The sequence below is a fragment of the Rhipicephalus microplus genome, chromosome 9 (assembly GCF_043290135.1).
Source record: "Rhipicephalus microplus isolate Deutch F79 chromosome 9, USDA_Rmic, whole genome shotgun sequence".
NCBI lineage: Eukaryota > Metazoa > Arthropoda > Arachnida > Ixodida > Ixodidae > Rhipicephalus > Rhipicephalus microplus.
In genome coordinates, this window is record NC_134708.1 from 34575777 (window position 1) to 34594388 (window position 18612).

The 18612-nt window shown below is 43.6% G+C and overlaps 1 protein-coding gene across 2 annotated transcripts in view; it reads right to left on the reverse strand.

Moving 5' to 3' along the window:
• Window positions 1–1002: 1002 nt before the first annotated feature.
• LOC142771293 (sodium-dependent proline transporter-like) overlaps window positions 1003–18612 on the reverse strand; it is a 148746-nt gene continuing 131136 nt past the window's right edge. For both annotated transcript variants that reach the window (XM_075872769.1, XM_075872768.1), the window contains 8 exons: window positions 17525–17628; window positions 14539–14663; window positions 13196–13341; window positions 11419–11547; window positions 7716–7815; window positions 6574–6674; window positions 4818–4973; window positions 1003–1362 (listed from right to left, as the gene is read on the reverse strand). In XM_075872769.1, the coding sequence (XP_075728884.1) occupies window positions 1075–1362; window positions 4818–4973; window positions 6574–6674; window positions 7716–7815; window positions 11419–11547; window positions 13196–13341; window positions 14539–14663; window positions 17525–17628 (1149 nt within the window). In that variant the 3' untranslated portion in view covers window positions 1003–1074. The remainder of the gene's footprint in view (window positions 1363–4817; window positions 4974–6573; window positions 6675–7715; window positions 7816–11418; window positions 11548–13195; window positions 13342–14538; window positions 14664–17524; window positions 17629–18612) is intronic.

Genomic DNA, 18612 nt, shown 5'->3' on the forward strand with positions numbered 1-18612 from the left:
CACGACCACTCAGTCAGCATGCGCGTACACTAAACACTTCACCACACTACGCTGCAGCACCGCTTGAAAGGAAGCAGGATCATGTAGGCGCCGATGGGTCGTTTGCACACGGCGCTAATATTCCTGCACTTATCCCCCCCTCCAAAAAAAAACAAAAAAAAAACAGGCGCTTTACTCTACAAGGAGAAAAGTAGCTCCTCCTTGCCGTGTCATGTGCAATCTTTTGCGCCAGATCCGTCTTTAAAAGAAGCATGGAGCCCTTTTGGAGGTAACTTTGCAGTTGCTCAACAAGCAAATAGACCAAAAATTCATGTGTTATTGCTCGCTGTCTTGCAGCGAAGTTTGGGGTGATCATGCATTGCCAGCACGTTTGACCTTTCCATGCCCGGCTAAATGGCGCGAAAAATAAGAGTGTGTGAACGAAGCTTCACACATGTGAAGTCGACAATCAAGTGGGTGTGTTTTGGGCACCTATAAGGCAGTCGATCAGTAAACATCTCCAAAAAAAAAAAAAAAACCATTGGCGTAAATTTACGCTGGCGACAACTGACAAAGTACCATTTGTCATTACGCAATGGTTACAGCTTCTTCTCTATTAAAAAAAAACGAAAATATAAGTATCGAAAACGAGTTAACGTGGGGATGTGCCACCGCGTCGATATAAAGTGGATTCACCATGGCGAAATTATTGATCCTGCCCACCTACACTTACTACTTTTTGCACCTAACGCGGTTTAGCACCTCTTTCATAATCTCTCTCCTTTGAGCAAGTGAATACTCATCTAATGACGTCATAATGTGACATCACGCATTTCTGCTGTGACTTGTGACGTCATGAGGTGTCCTATTGTGACGTAATTTACGCAATTATTTCCATCGCTTGCGCTGATGCCCATGACGTTGATTTCGGCCCATATGTATACGCGAGCTTGATGCGGCGCTGAAGGCTTTCGTGTTAAAGTAAATCACAGACGAGAATGTAAGTAGACTGAGTAGTGTTAATTGAATATAGTAACGATACATTATTATTAGGAACACACATGCTCCATTCCTCCTGGTCTATTGCCGTTATGGCTACTCCTTCACAGCTCCACCGGCCTGTGCAGGACTTGGCAATGGCTGCGCGTCTTGCAACGGCTGGGCTGCGAGAACTCCCGCAGGAACGGGAGGCGGCTCCTTGTCAGACTCGGCGGACATTGAAGGTTCCGACACGGGCAAGATCTTCCTGTTGGGACCGTGTGCGACTGGCGCCTTGTCTGATGGCAACACGGCCCGATCGAGGGCGAGAAGTTGATATCGCGTAAGGATCTCCGAATCCTTGGGTCCCCAGTCGGGCAGTGGCTGCGTAGCCTCGGACCAACTCTGCAAATGCCGCAGGGATGGTGATACGATGGCTGTATTGCGACGTTGCCAATCGGGCTAGCCGGGTGAGACTCATGACGGCCAGCACATATGAGAGAAGAGACAGGGGAAAATGGATGATGCGAACAATTTCTGAGAACTAAAAAAAACCTAAAGAAAAGCGCAGAATATTTAAACTGAGAGTGACGCAATGAGAAAATGGTATCACTTCATACCTATAGTTTCTGAGTCAACCATAAATTGCCCTCAACGATACCAAGTCGTAACTGCCACATGTACCATTAAATGTTGGCTCTGAAATGTTTGGTTACTGTCAGTGCCTACATCTCCGTTTATATACTACACGTTTTTGTTGAAACTTTCGGTCAATAGCGGAGTCTGTGCCGTGTGTTTTATTCAGTTTTTTTTGTTCTTTCGTCTCATTGGCGCTGGCCTTCATGAGTATTTAGCCGGTGACACTAAAAAATCGCCACTACCTTCCATCTCTGCGACTGTGGAAGTGGTGGCAATGGGGCGTCGCTGACGTGGCACTGAGGTAAGAAAGTGCTTTTGGTATACCCACCAGTGATTGTGACACTGACGGTAATACGTAGGTAACGTAATGCTACATCAATGTGATCATCGACTGTGACTCGATGGTGATGGTATTTAAGTACACTGTTTGTCCATCTCTGTGATTTTGGGATGATTTAGGGATGCTCACCTTTGCAAATGCAGCAGTAAGGGGAAGGTAGCGGTAACATTTAGGCAATGGCGCGGAGCTCACCAAATCAAGGTTCACTGTTTGTCGGTCTACATATGCGAGTCAGGCTTTCACGATAACGCCGCGGCAACGTGATCACGAAACGCGGTTGTGAGTGTAATAAGCGGCTGCTTCTTGTTCTCTTCCGCATTGTACATTTTAAAAGACGATAGTCTTTCTTGGTGACCTTCGACAGAAATATTTTGGTCTGTCTGTCTCTCCGTCTGTCTGTACATTTGTCTGTTTGTTCGCCCTAATGATATCTCAGACGGCACCAAATGGCCAAGCTCATCCGCAGCGCCCTCCAATATTGATCAAGGTTTAGCGTTCATGGTTGTGCACTTGCCAATTAAAAAAGCAAATATTGCGCATATCTGAGGCGTCATAACAACACGTCTATGTTTTGTATGTCTGCCTTTATACTAGAAGAAGCACACACAAGTAGCTCTAAGAACTGTAGCGTTTGTGGCGTGACGCTGAGAGTGCAACGCGATGCGCAAGAAGGTGTTTTCAACGCTTTGCTACGACGACGCGATGGTGGCACCTGCCCGTCACTTTGCATTCTACTTCCGAGGTTGGCGCGCATCTTTCTCCGCGTTCGCGCACACCGTCGTTTTCGAAGATAACTGCCAGATGGCGCTCCTGTCTAACGTGCATAGATGCGCTTGTTCGCCTCCGCTACATGCTCGAGGCACTCAAACGCAGCGCCTTCAGAATACCATTCACCAATTTTCTTTCGCAGAACATCAGATAAACGTTTTGTTCACTCTCTCCAGACGCAAGACTATCGTATTTCGACGAAATTTACAGTGTAACATGTATATTTGAACCACTTTTTTTCTGTTAGGTAGCTTGCACGTGCGAGGTGACGCGGGCCATGTTTTTTTTTTGGTTGCCAAAGTATGCAAACAAGTGCAGGCCGAGTCACACCTGGCGCAGCAAACTTGTTAATGTTCCACTCTACCCGCTAAAGCAGTTGCGAATGCAGTCCTCCGAGACTGTCTACCGTGCGCGTGGCGGACAATTTCGCAGGCCAAGATCCACAAGTTCCGATTTCGTCAGTGCTAATTGGAGGCACTGTCCAGATCCGGAAAAAAAATACATTGGAGCAGTGACTGCAGTAGAATGCCGTTATTGGGGCACTCCTGCGTTTTCGATTAGGCCGTAAGTTGCTTGTTTTTTCGATCACTTTGAATGGGATTATCTGAATTCAAGGGTCTGTTTATCATCTAGGCGAACATTCCTCCGCATGGGGCCTATAGACAGTACGCCACTGACCGGTGTCCACAAACTTTCTGCTGAATACCTTACAACAAAAGTTCACAGGATGTCCTAATTTTTTTGCAGTGCGATTGAAAAAAAAAAAAAAAACGTCCCTATGCGAAGCGCATCTTGTGCGTGCTGTACGCCGTAGCAGCCACCTGCAATTTCTTTCGCGAATGAGGTCTAGTTAATTGGTCCTAATTGTGTTTTAAATTTACAAGTGCTCCACTACACATTTAGCTATCAATGATACGTAATCAACCAAGCCTAAATGGCATCTGAGTTAACAGTTATCTCAATTCCAGTGTTTCAGAACAAGATTTAAGTAGATTTTCTGTGTTACCACAATATTAGGTTTATGCACTTTTGGTTAGGCTCTGCATCATCAGAGGCGCTGCATGTTTTTCTATTGCGGCATATAATAATAATAATAATAATAATAATAATAATAATAATAATAATAATAATAATAATAATAATAATAATAATAATAATAATAATAATAATAATAATAATAATAATAATAATAATAATAATAATATTAATAATAATATTATTATTATTATTATTATTATTATTATTATTATTATTATTATTATTATTATTATTATTATTATTATTATTATTATTAAAGCTTCGTCCCGAACCCGCGATATGACTATGGAAGAAGGCGTAGTGGAGGGTTCCGAAAGTTTTGACCATATATCATTTAGCGTGTACATAGATACAAGTACACAGGCCTTTAGCAATTCGCTTCCATGGAAGTTCCACCACCGAGGTCGGCATTCGACTTTGAAACATTCGGCCAGAAGTAGAGTAGCCCAGCCACGATGCCCCAGATTTGTCCGACGAACCCTACCCGTAAAGCTGTGTTCATACGGCGGTGATGATCATGAACGAATCAGTCGCGTGACATATGACCTGAACAGGATGTCTCCATAGCCGGCATGCATACGAACTTCAGGGGAGAATTCCTGCTGCAAGGATTGCTCTGGATTGCTCCCTGAGGATCCTAACTGTAATTTGGGTCTCCTTGAACCCCTCGAATCGTTCAGCGCGGACCAAAGCGCAAATGAGGAAACGGCGGGCACATGGTGACTTACTACATAATTCATTGACTAATTGCATCTGCCGTGGGTATACAGCTGGAAGGGTGCAAAGTATGCGAGCGAACTAAATGTCTCCAAAGTCTGTTTCGCGGCTTGCCAGAACCACTTCAACGTCATGCGGCATACATAATTTGAGCGCAGTGACTGGCTCTTCTTTCACAACTAGATATGTATTCATCATTTGAACAAATTCCTCATCTGCATGTATCATCATCAGCATGTGTCGGCTTGAGCTCGTCTCGAATAAAACGATTCCACATGATGTCTGCAGAATATTGGTGCCACGCATGCTCTCAAATGGTGTCTGCACATGTACTGTTTGATGACACCTGGTAACTCACCCCCTGGCACTTGACGAAGTGTACGACACCGCCAATGAGCATAAAACAGACGGGCACTGCGACAAGAGCCGCACCGATGACGTGTACCCAGTCAGGATAGACGTACTCCCCCAGGGCCAGCTGTCCACCCTCGAAGAGGCTGCTGATGCAGATAATCTGGTAAGCGTGAAAGAGAAATCGTATTGAGACGATGGAGCACTGCACAGGTTTTCTAACACATCTTCATAATCTAAAATAATATAAATTTCCAGCCTGCAAAGCAAAGAGTTTTCCATACTCACCGTCATGACTACTAGCGGCGCTGAATCACACTCCCAAGGTGAAATTCACGTGTATACCCCTTAAATTAGACTGGCGGATGGTCGCTATTCGAAGGTCGCAGGGTCAGTCCCCGCATGTGGCAAGTGGTGGTTTTGTCAACTTTACTTTCTTCCCATTTACACTGTAATTACTACAATTAACGTCCCTTATACTTTCCTTAAATTTTTTGCCAAGTCTAATGATTGTTTTGTCCAGTAAAATAAATGACCCCTTAAAGTTTGTATTCTTTCGTACAAGTGCAGTGATCCCATCTGCTTTATGTGTTAAAACGGCTATATTAGTATCAATAAAAAATATAATATTTCTTGAGTGCTAGTTTTTCTGACAAAACCTTAATGAAAAACAGCGGAAAATGAAGCCTGGACAGGTTTAGGGGGGGGGGGCGAATTTTAGCTTTTAGGTGTATTGTACTATTTGTGACATAGACGCGAAGAAAGCAAAGCGAGGAAAAGGACAACCTGATTAGGTCTCTTATGCCTTACCTTGGCTTCATTATCTTTGTTTTCATTAAGCATATGGTGATGAAGCATGCCATAGCGGAGTGCTACGGAATTATTGACCATATGGTGTTTGTTTTGTTTCAGAAGCTTACCCTCGTATCCACTTTACCACCGACATGCACAACTCTAAATATGCGTCATCCCTCGTTTTATTGTCCACAGTACCATTAGGCGTGCGCAAGATTCCAATAGAAGAGGGGGATGGGGGGGGGTTCATCGCAGCACCTCCCTGCCTACTTAGTCAATGTATGGGGCCGACTTTTCGCCCCCTTCTCAAGATAGTATAAATAGTGCCCCGCCCCCCCCCTTCCCCCCCGTTCACATAGCAATGCTCAGTACATATTGAAGCGCGCCGGTCATTAATAAAGCGAGATGAACGCTAGACAACCGTAAATCAAATCATATTGATCACCCAGATATACTGATTTGTTAGCACACTGACGGTACTTTGCGCAGCTGTGCATGCACATATTAGCATAATCGCAATAGCACTGCATATTGGAAGAGTGCATGTGCCTGCCAATTTTTGCTCAAAGGGGGTGTTTAAGGCTCCTCGTGTGTTAAATTTTGACCTGACATTTCAGGGATATTGATTTTATTATAAACAATGATAATTTTCTGCGAGAATTTGTATAAAAACATACCACTCTTTTTCCAGATACGCTGTACCGCGTTGCTGGGTCGTTTTTTTCAGCTACTTCTTCCTTTTTTTATGTCATAAATTGTTCGATTCATATTGAAATCTTGCATTTGTGTCATAGTTATGGCGTGTTTTGTTTCAGCCACAACAATGCTTTGAAAATGTTTATTGCTGTTACGCTTTTTTGTACATCTCTCTACTCCTCTTTCTAGAGACGGCAGCTCAGAGAACAATTAAACCAACTGCTGGTATACGCTATAGAATAAACTCTTGCAATATTGATCCGTAAGCTCACCAATAGCAGCATCGGGCACAAGAACTTCCAACAAAGTTCCACTGCAAAGCCAGGCGGCGAACCAAGCATGAACTCTACATCTGTGCTTAGCTTTTTTATGCCTGAAAAAATAGAGAAAAAAACAACAGAAATTGCGGCCGTTTGTCTTCCTTTTTGGGTCACTAAGTGCTTGCGCAAAAAATTCAAGACAGAAATGCTTAGTTGAACGGTGACAGATCAATTAATCAATCTATCAATCAAAAAATAAATCAGTGAGCATCGTCTACTTAAGATAACAAACTTTATGGATCATATTTTGGTCGACAATAAAAAGGTGGGAGTTCAGACCATGACAAGAAAAATCTACGCGTAGGTCCGAGCAACCAGACCAATAAGGTGTAAATAATCAATGACAAAGATGAAATACATTAACGAGAAATTGACTCTTATGCAATTGTTCCTCCATAGTGAAGACTCAAGTTAGACCACTCACTAAAATTGTGGTTTTGTGCACCTATATTTATGGATGTTTTATCGGTATAAAAGGCAGAATTTACTTCTAAAAGAAATAGCACAAGGATGGCTTGATGTATACTATTTCTAGACACGGAAAAGAATACGTAGTGGCAAGGGCAAGCAGGAGATGCGCTTATTGGACACAAAAACGCCATTTTGTGGTTAGCTTCCCCAAATGTTGCTATTATTCAGTAGCCTACGTGCATTTATTCCGCGATATCGAAAACAATAGAGAGACCTTTGCTGAAACTCTCGACCTACGGTCAGAAGCATTGAAAGTGGCAATAAAAGTCTTAAAGCAAGTTGACATAGTTTCCAAGCATTCTTCACGTAGCAACTTTTCATTCAGGCTTTTGCCCAATCTTTTTAAAATTAGCTCGAGATGCCTAAAAAAGTTCGGAATGCGGTGCCAACACCGCCACTTTAACAAAAAAACATGGCAAGACAAAATGTTTTATTTTCCTGCCTAATATAAAAAAGACCCATCAACTCGAGTAATCTAAGATATTCATCAATCAATGACCCTCGGTTGTCTATGTTAAGTGTTGCGTAACTCGGAGCATCTCAACGAGAGAAATACAAAGCTTGGATGCTGTGCGCTGTAGTTACACCTTGTTATGGCTGTAGTATATCTAGAGTAGTCATACCGTAGCCAATAGCCATGTAGCCGATCTCGAAGAGTGCGATCCACCGAATCAAGTTGTCGGTGACTTTGGTGTCGATAGCAGTCAGCATGTAGAAGCCACCCTGCATGTTCGAGAGCATAATAACCATATAACTGTGTAAGATTGCTCAAGCACACATATGTTTGTTATTTTTTAGTTGCGTATAGAAGTTGAATTTTCTGAATCTTCAGATAAGTGTGTGACTACTGTTCGTGACGCACGATGCAAGTGATTCTTTTTTTTTTCAGCGCGCTTTAATATACCAAAGAGATCAATCAATCAATCAATCAATCAATGAAGCTTTATTTTCATAAATAGATATATGCAATTACAGGGATTATTTGGACCGATAGCCTAAAGTGGCTAGTGGACGGTCCAATACAATGTGCAACATAAAAAAGTGTACAGGTCAGCTCTGAGATAACAACATAAAAAAACAATCATGTGATACAGATAACACAGTAATACATTTTTTCTTGCAGATATGCATACTTATTAGCTTGCAGCTAGTTTCTATACATAGGCACTTATTAAAAAAATACAATGAAAATCGAATCACACACACATGCTTACATGTCTTGACTCCACAGAAAAAATGATTTACATGCCATGCTGAAATTACGTGCCGTTTTAATCTCTAGGGGGACCGTGTTCCATATTTTTGTTCCACTAAACTGTATCAGTCTTTCTCCGTAAACATTAAAACATTTGGGCAGATTGAAATTACCATTCGAAGCATGTCGCGTATTGCGTTTAGGAATTGAAAAAAGATCAGCAGGCAAAGGTGAATTTCTATTAATTATGTTATTTACTGAAACAGCAATTTTGTAGTCACGCAACATCGGAACCGAGAGAATGCGTTGTGATTGGAAAATATTACTTACTGATTCACCTTGGCTTATGATTTTCAGTGTACGCTTTTGAAGTCGTTCAAGAGTTTTTAGATAACTGTTGTACGTCACACCCCATGATTCCAGACAGTAACCTATGTGACAATGACACAATGAAAAGTAGAGTGTGCGGAGTATAGCTTGTGGAAAATATTGGCGAGCTTTTATTAGAGAATAGCAGCCATAGGCTAGCTTTGCGCACACACTTTGTACTTGCTCATGCCAGTGTAAGTGTTCATCAAAAGTGACGCCTAAATATTTAAAACAAGGAACTTGTTGAATAGGAGTGTTGTTTATTGTTAGGTTAAGAGATTCAGCGTCAATATGTTTCCTACGAGAGTGAAACACCATATACTTTGTTTTAGTACAGTTAACAGTCAGCTGATTCCTGGCAAACCATTCCGAAATGTTCGATAAATCGGTCATCGCGTCATTTTGTAAATCTGCTAAGGAGTGTCCTGTGAAAACTAAAACAGTGTCGTCCGCGTACATCAGTGCCCTTGACCTTTGTAGGGATCGCGGGACATCATTAATATAAAGAGAGAACAATATAGGGCCCAAAACTGAACCCTGTGGCACCCCGCATTTAATATAACCGATCGATAAGTGTGTGGCTCTTTAGTGCTGCAGGACTGAGTAAGCACGACATTCTGAAGAGATTCCGCTTGGTCAGTTACAGGGAAGACCAGTTTCTTGATTAGACACGAAGCTGGTTAAGATAGGAAAAAATCTCAGCGAGGACATTAGACAAGTTAGGACGTCAGAAGTGTTGAAACGCATCTGTAGCTTCAAGCTACGTGACATGCATTAGAGTTATACACGTTTGGGTCGCGGTGCTGCCTGTGATGATCAGTAGGCTTTTGTTGCGCAAGGGCCATGGGTGGCCACAGAGCAACATTACTGATGATGTAGTGCCAGCGTTGTCTCATGAGTTTATGGTAGTATTAGGGTAGGATTTCGATGGTAGGTGTACATTGGATGTAAACATGCCTAAAATGACGTGCTGCATCTAGGTGTATATCGTACATAGTATAAAATCTTATAGTATATATATATAGTATAACATTATGACGGTGGCGCGTAACGTAACCTATGAGTGTGATACGAACGTCGATTGAGTATGGTTATCTATACAAGTGAGAAAAAGGAAGTGACAGGAATGCCTGCTGAAAGTTCTTGAGGCCCAAAAGCCACGGAGTCCAGAACAAGCAGTGAAATGCAGGCTAGTGGGTACATGTTTTCAAAGAAGGAATAAACAGCGCTCACGCGGGACGAAACAAAGGAAGGACGCGAGAAGAAGCGCTGACAGCAAACTGAAGATGTATAAAGGGGAACCAGTATATATACGCGAAGATAAAAAAAAGGCCCGAAGTAACATTAGAAAACACTTTTATTCACAGAGGTCACGCCAGGTAGCGCATTTCTCTGTCTAATATGACCAAAATATTGCACACTTAGACTTTCTTCAGTGATTTCATAGGCCTCGTATATCTCTCCAGCGTGCTTGGCAAGGCGATGTGTTAAGAGGATGACATCAAACAGGTGGCGTGTGCATCCGGGCTTAGCAAAATCTATGGCTATATTGCTTTCAACAACAGTTTTCAAACAAAATGCACGTTCTCGCAACCTATGAACCAATTAAAATGAAATAATAAGCAAGGTTTGGAATAAAGTTATGCCAGAATTTTTCCACTGGAGATTTGCTTCTATTATTTCCTTCAGCGTAAAGTAGCTCAACGCTGAACAGAAGACATTATTTGGCACGCATAACGCATCTAAGATTGAAGAAGCATCCTTGAACATAGCACCGCTCCGCTCATGCCACAAAGTACACCACAGCAGGTTGAATAGGACGACTCCAAATCTGAGCTTGACATGCCCAACTTATCCAAAATTGTGCAATCAAGCTGCGCTCCACTCAAGGTGTGTTCCGTTCAGGCTAGCTCATGTGCCAGGAATCGTTCATGGTTTGCGTTCCACAGAATAGTAATAACAGAGCGCCAGTTCCTGGTTATATACTCACATTTTACAATATGTGGTATTCACGGCCAAACTTTTTGATCAAATCGGAACAGCTTCCTTATAAGACCATAAAGCAGACGCTTCAATAAATACTCACCCAGTCACGAAAGCCAACCGGACTCGACATTTCGTAAAAAAATAAAAACAGATTGTTTGAATTCTGGCTTAGCTAGAGAATGTATTCCCTACATATACTCAGCAGTCAGTAGTGTTTTCTGCGACCCATAGATGGTCACAATGTAAAGTATGCGCATTTGCCGTGGCGCCAAGGCCCGAACGTTTGTCGCCGACCTTACGTATCATGCGTGCGCATGCAGAGAAGACGTTCATTTCTGCGTGAACACCACTGCCGGTACATTTTTCATCATGTGTTGCTATGCATGTGGTGTCAGAGTGAGTGAGTGAGCGTGTAAACAACTGAATGAGTGAGTAATTGGGTGACTTATTGATCTTTCATTACTGGATTAAGTGACTGAGTTAGAAAGGCAAATAATGATTTGTGTAATGATTGAGTCAGTCATGAAGTGAGTGAGTGGGTGATGAGTGAGTAAATACATATATGGAATGATTGAGTCGGTCGTGGAGGGAGTGAGTGAGGGAGAAAATGAATTATGGACTGATTGAGTCAGTCATGAAGTGAAAGAGTGACTAAGCAATTGAGTGAATTATGAAATGACTGAGTCAGTCGTGGATTGAGTGAGTGAGAGTTCGCGGCAGCGACGGCACTAGTGTGCTCGGACTCATGTCCTGCGCCCACATCCAATCTCGATCACCTGCATAGTGAGTGGTATGCCGAGCAGGAAGGCGACGCAGCAGGCGATTGCGGCGAGAGTGGTACGACGCTGACGCAGGTACTCGTAGCCGTCCTTGAGTGGAGACAATAAAGTCTCCAGAAACACCATCTGCGGGGCAAATACGAGCAATGTCAGGTTCTCATTTGAAGCACTTCTTCGCATTTCTGTCAATATATTGTTACGTAAAAATGACACGAGGTGCGTCTATTTAGAATCTATATTTATACTGATCCGTATAGCATCGACTAAGATGGAGGACAGCACGCACAACCGACAAACTACTTCCTCATTGTCGTCTTCTGATAGCTGATATGTCAGCTACGTAGCATCCCCCCCCTCCGGTGGTAAAAGCGTTGTCTCGATGCACGTTAATTACGGTCTTCAGAAGGCAGCTGGTAAGGTTTTAGCCTGCTGGCGTGCACAACATCACTGGGTGTGGTAGCAGGCAGGCTTGTGGTCTCAGATGCAGGAAAGATATCATAGGTGACGTCAATACCTGGCGGATGATACAGTAAGGACGCATGTAGCGAGACAACAGCTTCGCTGATAAGCCAACTCGATGAACTGGGCACTACAGGAGAACGAGAAAACCGGGCGAGAAGCGAACGTCAACATGCCAGCTGTCGTAGATGGCTTTCTGGATGGCTTGCGAAGCAAAAAGTCTAGAGCGGGAAATCTGACGTGTGTGGTCGGCACGAGCGATAGCGTGGCGTGCATATTCGGTTGACGGCATTGTAGTGCTCGGAAGTAGGGTGTCGAGTGGTAACGTCGAATCACGGCCATAGAGCAAATAAAAAGGTGAATAGCCAGTGGTGTCGTCGCGCGAAGAATTGTACGTGAAGGTCACGTGAGGTAGCGCCAGGTCCCAGTCATGGTGGTCGGAGGACACATACATCGCGAGCATGTCCACGATGGCGCGATTTAGGCGTTTGGTCAGGCCATTTGTTTGGGGATGGTATGTAGTGTTCAACTTGTGCTGCTTCGAGGAAGAGCGCAGAAGGTCGTCGATCACTCGGGACAAAAATGCGCGGCCGCGATCTGTGAGTAATTGGCGAGGAGTGCCATGGTGTAGGATGACATCGTAAAGCAAAAAATCCGCAACGTCTGTAGCGGTGTTGGTGGAGAGCGCTCCAGTAATGACATACCTAGTCGCGTAGTCTATAGCAACGGCGACCCACTTGTTGCCCGATTTGTACTTAGACAAAGGACCAAGAAGATCTATACCAATAATATGTACAACCAATGCAGCGCTTGATGTTGACGTCTTTCATTCATACCTAGTGAGCACATTTTAGATGCAAAGTAGCTTGTGGTCGGCACTTGTCCCTTGTCCGTCGTCGTAGCCACGCTAGTACACCGAGCACCCACTAGATGGATCTGCGGTAACACTCGCTACATCATGGCTCGTATGAAGTATGAATGGGGACAACTAGCGGGGCTGCACTGCTCTGTATGATTAAAGTGCTAACTCCTCTCTCTATCATACATTAAGCGTAGTAGTATGAATGAAGACATGAGCATGAGTGTGGCAGATGCAAGGGCTCGCAAAGCGACTGTGTGCGCAACCATGAACGCGTACGGTGATGAATAAAGAGCAGCTCTGTAGAGAACTTCAACTCGACCCATGGCTGCTTCACATACTACTCAGACTTCCCTTTACGGGGAGATATGTACACTTTTTTTTTTCTGCCCGAAGATCTTGAAGGGTACACGCAGACTTGAGAATATATGTAAAAAAAAGAAGCGTAATGCTCACTTGTGATCCGACAGTGAGGCAGAAGATCATGGCGAAGAAAGTAACCGCCCAAAGGGTGGAATTAGACACGGTTGACACCGCTTGAGGGAAAGCCATCAATACCAAACCGAGTCCCGTTGTGTATAAACCATCAGCCTTAATGTCGCCTGCAAAGATAGCGAAAGATAAGATGCAGCATCACTGCGATTGAGGTGTGCGTTTTTTAAACGACTGTCGCTCGGAAAAATTCTTCGCTCATCACCAAGAAAGGTCTAGTAATATCTAGTCTAGTTTTATGCGGAGAAGTCAAGTCTCACGAGGCTTTTCTGCTCATGTTTTCTCAAATTCATGCTGTCCTTTCTGAGCGCTGTGGAGCCCTCTGACGACGTGCGTCACATTCGGTCGGTCACAGCCGAGCACTGTTCGGCTGTCTCTCACACGAGTGCGCACAAAGTAAGAGTGCTCCGAGGTGCTCTCACTTCCAACCTCAGAAAACGGCCGCTACATCTCATCAAGTGACTGTATTGCCTGATTTATTTTCATCAGAAGCCGCCGTAACGTAATTCTTCTTACGGCCGATCAGACGGGGACTTTCCATCACCTGGCCCGATCTTACGAGCTTTCACCAGCTTCGCAAGGTAATCGCAGTGTCGCGTTCGAATGTTGAAGACGTGGGTGCACACATCAGGGGTGCTAGCTCCGCTTACAAGAAGTGGATCCGGGCTACTTTTTTCACCCTGTCACTTGTAGAGTTCTTTAGTCACTTCCCAAGTTTTTTGGGAGGGGGATGGGGCTTATTAGAATTTTTCCAGCAAGTATGCTTATAGTGTTCATCAAGTTCATCAATTGTGCATTTGTCGATGACTTAGAGTAGTTGGGAGTTGAAATAAAAAAGTACGCTGGGGATTGAACAAGGAACATTGATCATGCAAACTTGGTTTTAACGGTGTGTATACACAACCCTGAAGACCATGTTAAGAAGTACATTTGTGCTTTCTCTCGTAGTCGCGTGAATTTTGGCAGTGTAAATTTGTAATAAATGGTGACTTCTTGTACTTCCCTTCGTATTTATGTAATATAATATTGTATTAAAGATTGTCGAAGAATAAAAACACTAATAAGTTGCCACTTATTCTACGCACTTTTGCGATAATTATTTGCTTGTTAGCTCGATTGCATCAGATGATTTCGGCAAACATACTATCGCCTTAGTAAAACACTCGCTCAACCGTAGCTGCTTCTCACTATATGCCTAATGAGCACAGTCATTACCAACACCCCTCACTGTGCGAGTGGTGTAGAAAAAGTAATTCGCCGAGTCGGTGCACTGACCAGTGAAGAATGTCGCACAGCCGACAGCGCACCTATTTTTAGGACGTCCACCATGGAGACCCGCATTCTGAACGACATGCTGCCCAAGAACATGAATACCACGAGGCCGCCCAGCAGACTGAAGATGACATTGACCACAGTGATGACGTAGACGTCCCTGCGAGCAGGCAGGCCACAAACATCAATATATTATTTCGAATCTATCTATCTATCTATCTATCTATCTATCTATCTATCTATCTATCTATCTATCTATCTATCTATCTATCTATCTATCTATCTATCTGTCTATCTATCTGTCTATCTATCTATCTGTCTATCTATCTGTCTATCTATCTGTCTATCTATCTATCTATCTGTCTATCTATCTATCTGTCTATCTATCTATCTATCTATCTATTTATCTATCTATCTACCTACCTATCTATCTATCTATCTATCTATCTATCTATCTATCTATCTATCTATCTATCTATCTATCTATCTATCTATCTATCTATCTATCTATCTATCTATCTGTCTGTCTGTCTGTCTGTCTGTCTGTCTGTCTGTCTGTCTGTCTGTCTGTCTGTCTGTCTGTCTGTCTGTCTGTCTGTCTGTCTGTCTGTCTGTCTGTCTGTCTGTCTATCTATCTATCTATCTATCTATCTATCTATCTATCTATCTATCTATCTATCTATCTATCTATCTATCTATCTATCTATCTATCTATCTATCTATCTATCTATCTATCTATCTATCTATCTATCTATCTATCTATCTATCTATCTATCTATCTATGCTGCCTATCAGCATCACGAACTCTCCTTCCATTCTGCGATAACACTTCATTTTTCTGACATATTCTACGCTTTCTTTGCTTCGGACATAAAGCATTTAAAGTTCTGATGTAGGTAATAAAGCGTACGAAATGTCAGTTTTAATCGGCGGAACAAGCTGGTCGAGGAAAAAAACTATAGTGTTCCTAAAGAAGTTTTGTGATGTATGTATTCTGGCTAAATATGGTTCCCGTCTACATACTTTGCAGATATTATTTGGAGCGTCATCATTAAGATGACAGCAAAAACAAGGACACCATCAGAAGCAAAATTGTCCAACTTTGGATAAAGGCGCGTCACAGTTGTCTTTAAGTATACCCCCGCACTTCTCCAGCTCTCTTCCTGACATTGCAACCACTGCTAATCTAATCACGATACCCATTTGTCAGCAACATTGACTGTGGCTGAATTAAGGAAATACCAATTATAAGAAAAAGCTCGTTTATCGCTCTCTATTAGGAGCGTCCATGCGTGAGATAGAGTTATGGTGATGGCGCCTTTTAAAGTACGTTTAGACTATAACTGAATATACTGTAAGCACAATATTCACAGCGTTTGACCTTCATCTTCTTCATCTGTATATATATCATCATCACGAAAAACGTCGTCTTATGAATCGTATAACATGCGTGGAAGACTTGTTCGGGTAGTTTCGACGCCTTGGCGCGGTCGCTCAATAGGATGCGCGGTGCACCATGTCAAAGATTGCTTCCAGAAAAAAATGTGGCAATGTCCTTTGCTGATCCTGAAGGAAGTGCAGCTGTTTCGGCGTACCGTGTTAAGTGGTCAACTGCTGTGACAATCCAGCGCTTGCCGCTAGGTGATATTGGTAGTGGTCGGTAGAGGTCAATGGCAATGACATCGAAGGGAGCGTCAGGACACGGGAGAGGTTGTAGACCGACCGGGGAGAAAGTGGGTCGTTTGCGGCGTTGGCAGAGCGAGCATGGCGCAACATTTCGCGCTACGCAGGTGGAAAGCCCAGGTTAGGCAAAACGACTGCGGATGCGTTCATAGGTTTTTTGAAAACCGAGATGACCAGCCTTGGGGTCACCGTGAAACGCCTCCAAAATCTGCGCCCTTAGGGAACCAGGAGCGACAGGAACCCAGCGCTGTCCTTCGGGGTGGAAGACAATGCGGTAAAGGATGGAGTTTTCAGTCTTCAAGTTCCGCAGCTGTCGATGGGCGCGGGCGTTGGGAGGGCGAGAAGAGCCTCGAAGGCGCTGCATCATGGAGTGACAGTAAGTGTCGCTGCGTTGGTGGGATGCAGACATCTCGTTGCTGAAGGCAGAACGAAAGTCGACAGCGGCCAGTGAATGAACTGATGGAGACGCTTTGATGGGTTCACTCACAGTTGGCGACAGGCCAGGAGTGCCTGATGAGGATATTGAAGGACAGTGGCTAAGGGCATCAGCATTGTTGTGTTTCTTGCCGGATTTGTAGGTAACGTCGAATTCGTATACTTGGAGACATAGTATCCAGCGACCGAGACGTCCCGACAAATTCTTCAACGTCGACAACCAGCACAAAGTGTGGTGGTCAGTGACCACGGTGAAGTGGCGGCCGTGAAGATATGGTCGAAACTTCTGGATGGCCCAGACAACAGTGAGACACTCCTGCTCGGTGATGGTGTAGTTTTTCTTTGCTGCTGTGAGGATGCGACTAACGTATGCGATCACACGTTCGCCATAACGCTCTGTTTGTTGCAAGAGTATAGCGCCGAGTCCGTGTCCGCTGGCATCAGTATGGAGGAGAGTTCGTGCGGCGTTATCAAAATGACAAAGCACTAGCTCAGATGTGAGGGCACGTTTCGATGTGTCAAAAGCCATTTGGCATTTGTCTGACCATACGTATGACGCTACCGAAGAAAGGAGTTGGTGAAGTGGCGCAGCATTGGTGGCGAAGTCTCGTATGCGCACCTTATGAGTAGTTAAAGTGTAACTACGGAAGCGAAGAAACAACACAACAGTGCAACTTAAAAGTAGTTACAGTGTAACTACGGAAGTGAAGAAACAAGGATAGAAAAAGAGCGCTCTTTTCTATCCTTGTTTCTTCGCTTCTGTAGTTACACTGTAACTACTTTTAAGTTGTACTCTTCGTATATTTAGTTATGTCCTACCAACTTGCCCGAGTTTTCATGCTTCACACTCAGGCTTTATTGCAAAGGGTTAATTTAGGGAAATATTTTTTTCGTGTTACTCACACGTGCGGGTTGTTCGAGAACTCGTTGTAGCTCCCCATCGTGATTACCATGCCCTGAGCCAGCCCTAATGAAATCAGCACTTGCTCGGCGGCTTTCTGCCACACCTGCGGAATGAAAGAGTGCAGCGGAGAACTGAATGCCTTCAAGTCTGCGACTAGTATCAACGGTACAGATGGAACCGCACTTGTCTAGAGCAGCCAGCCAACCACTTCAGCTTCTGTTTCCTGCAAGTGTATGCAAAGACGATATCGTAACGATCAAGAGGACAGATTGATAGGCTAGTTGATAGTAAATCATTCAGCATAGCAGCGAAAAGAATCACCCGGATGACGACATATCAAGACGAGGCATAGCGCTCATCACTAAGAACTCAATGTTTAGTGCATAAAATCTTTTTTGTAACGTCCACTACCTGTTTGATTTGGCGGGTTCACTGCCTTGTATGCACCTTTTAACCTTCTCTATCTCACTTTTCTTTACGCAGAGTAGAGTGTATACATGCAAGATCACTTGCAAAAGACATTGAATTAACGCTGCGTCCTGTCTTGTTTGATCTGTCGCAGTCCATGTGCTTCTATGCGCCACTATTCCAAATTATGTCATATACTCACGCCGCAGGCTAGTTCAAGCATGGACAGATGCTTGTAGCTAATGCAAGGTAGCAGCTGTAGACAACAGCGTCTACAAGCTGTTGCACTCAACCACAGCTACGTGCTCCACCACTCTAGACAAGCGTGATTCCATCAGTACCAGAAAGAGTGTCTTGTTTACGCAGTGGTGTACTGACAGGCCAGTAGATACTGAACAAGGTTAGTACTGCGTATACTAAAAGTGGCACTACATACGTAAGACCACCAGGTTTCGCATAGATATTGTACACATAACTACTTTAGCGCACAATGCAAAATACGGTCTTCCAACGTACACAACAATGCCATTACGAACAAATTGTGCGTCGCAGTAAAACTAGCTTCTAAAAGAAAATAATTACACTGCAGCGCTATCTTCAATAGACACGTATAGAATATAAGACTTACATGAGTGCATTAGAAGTATCTGTAGACATGAAGCCTAACTATAATCCTAAA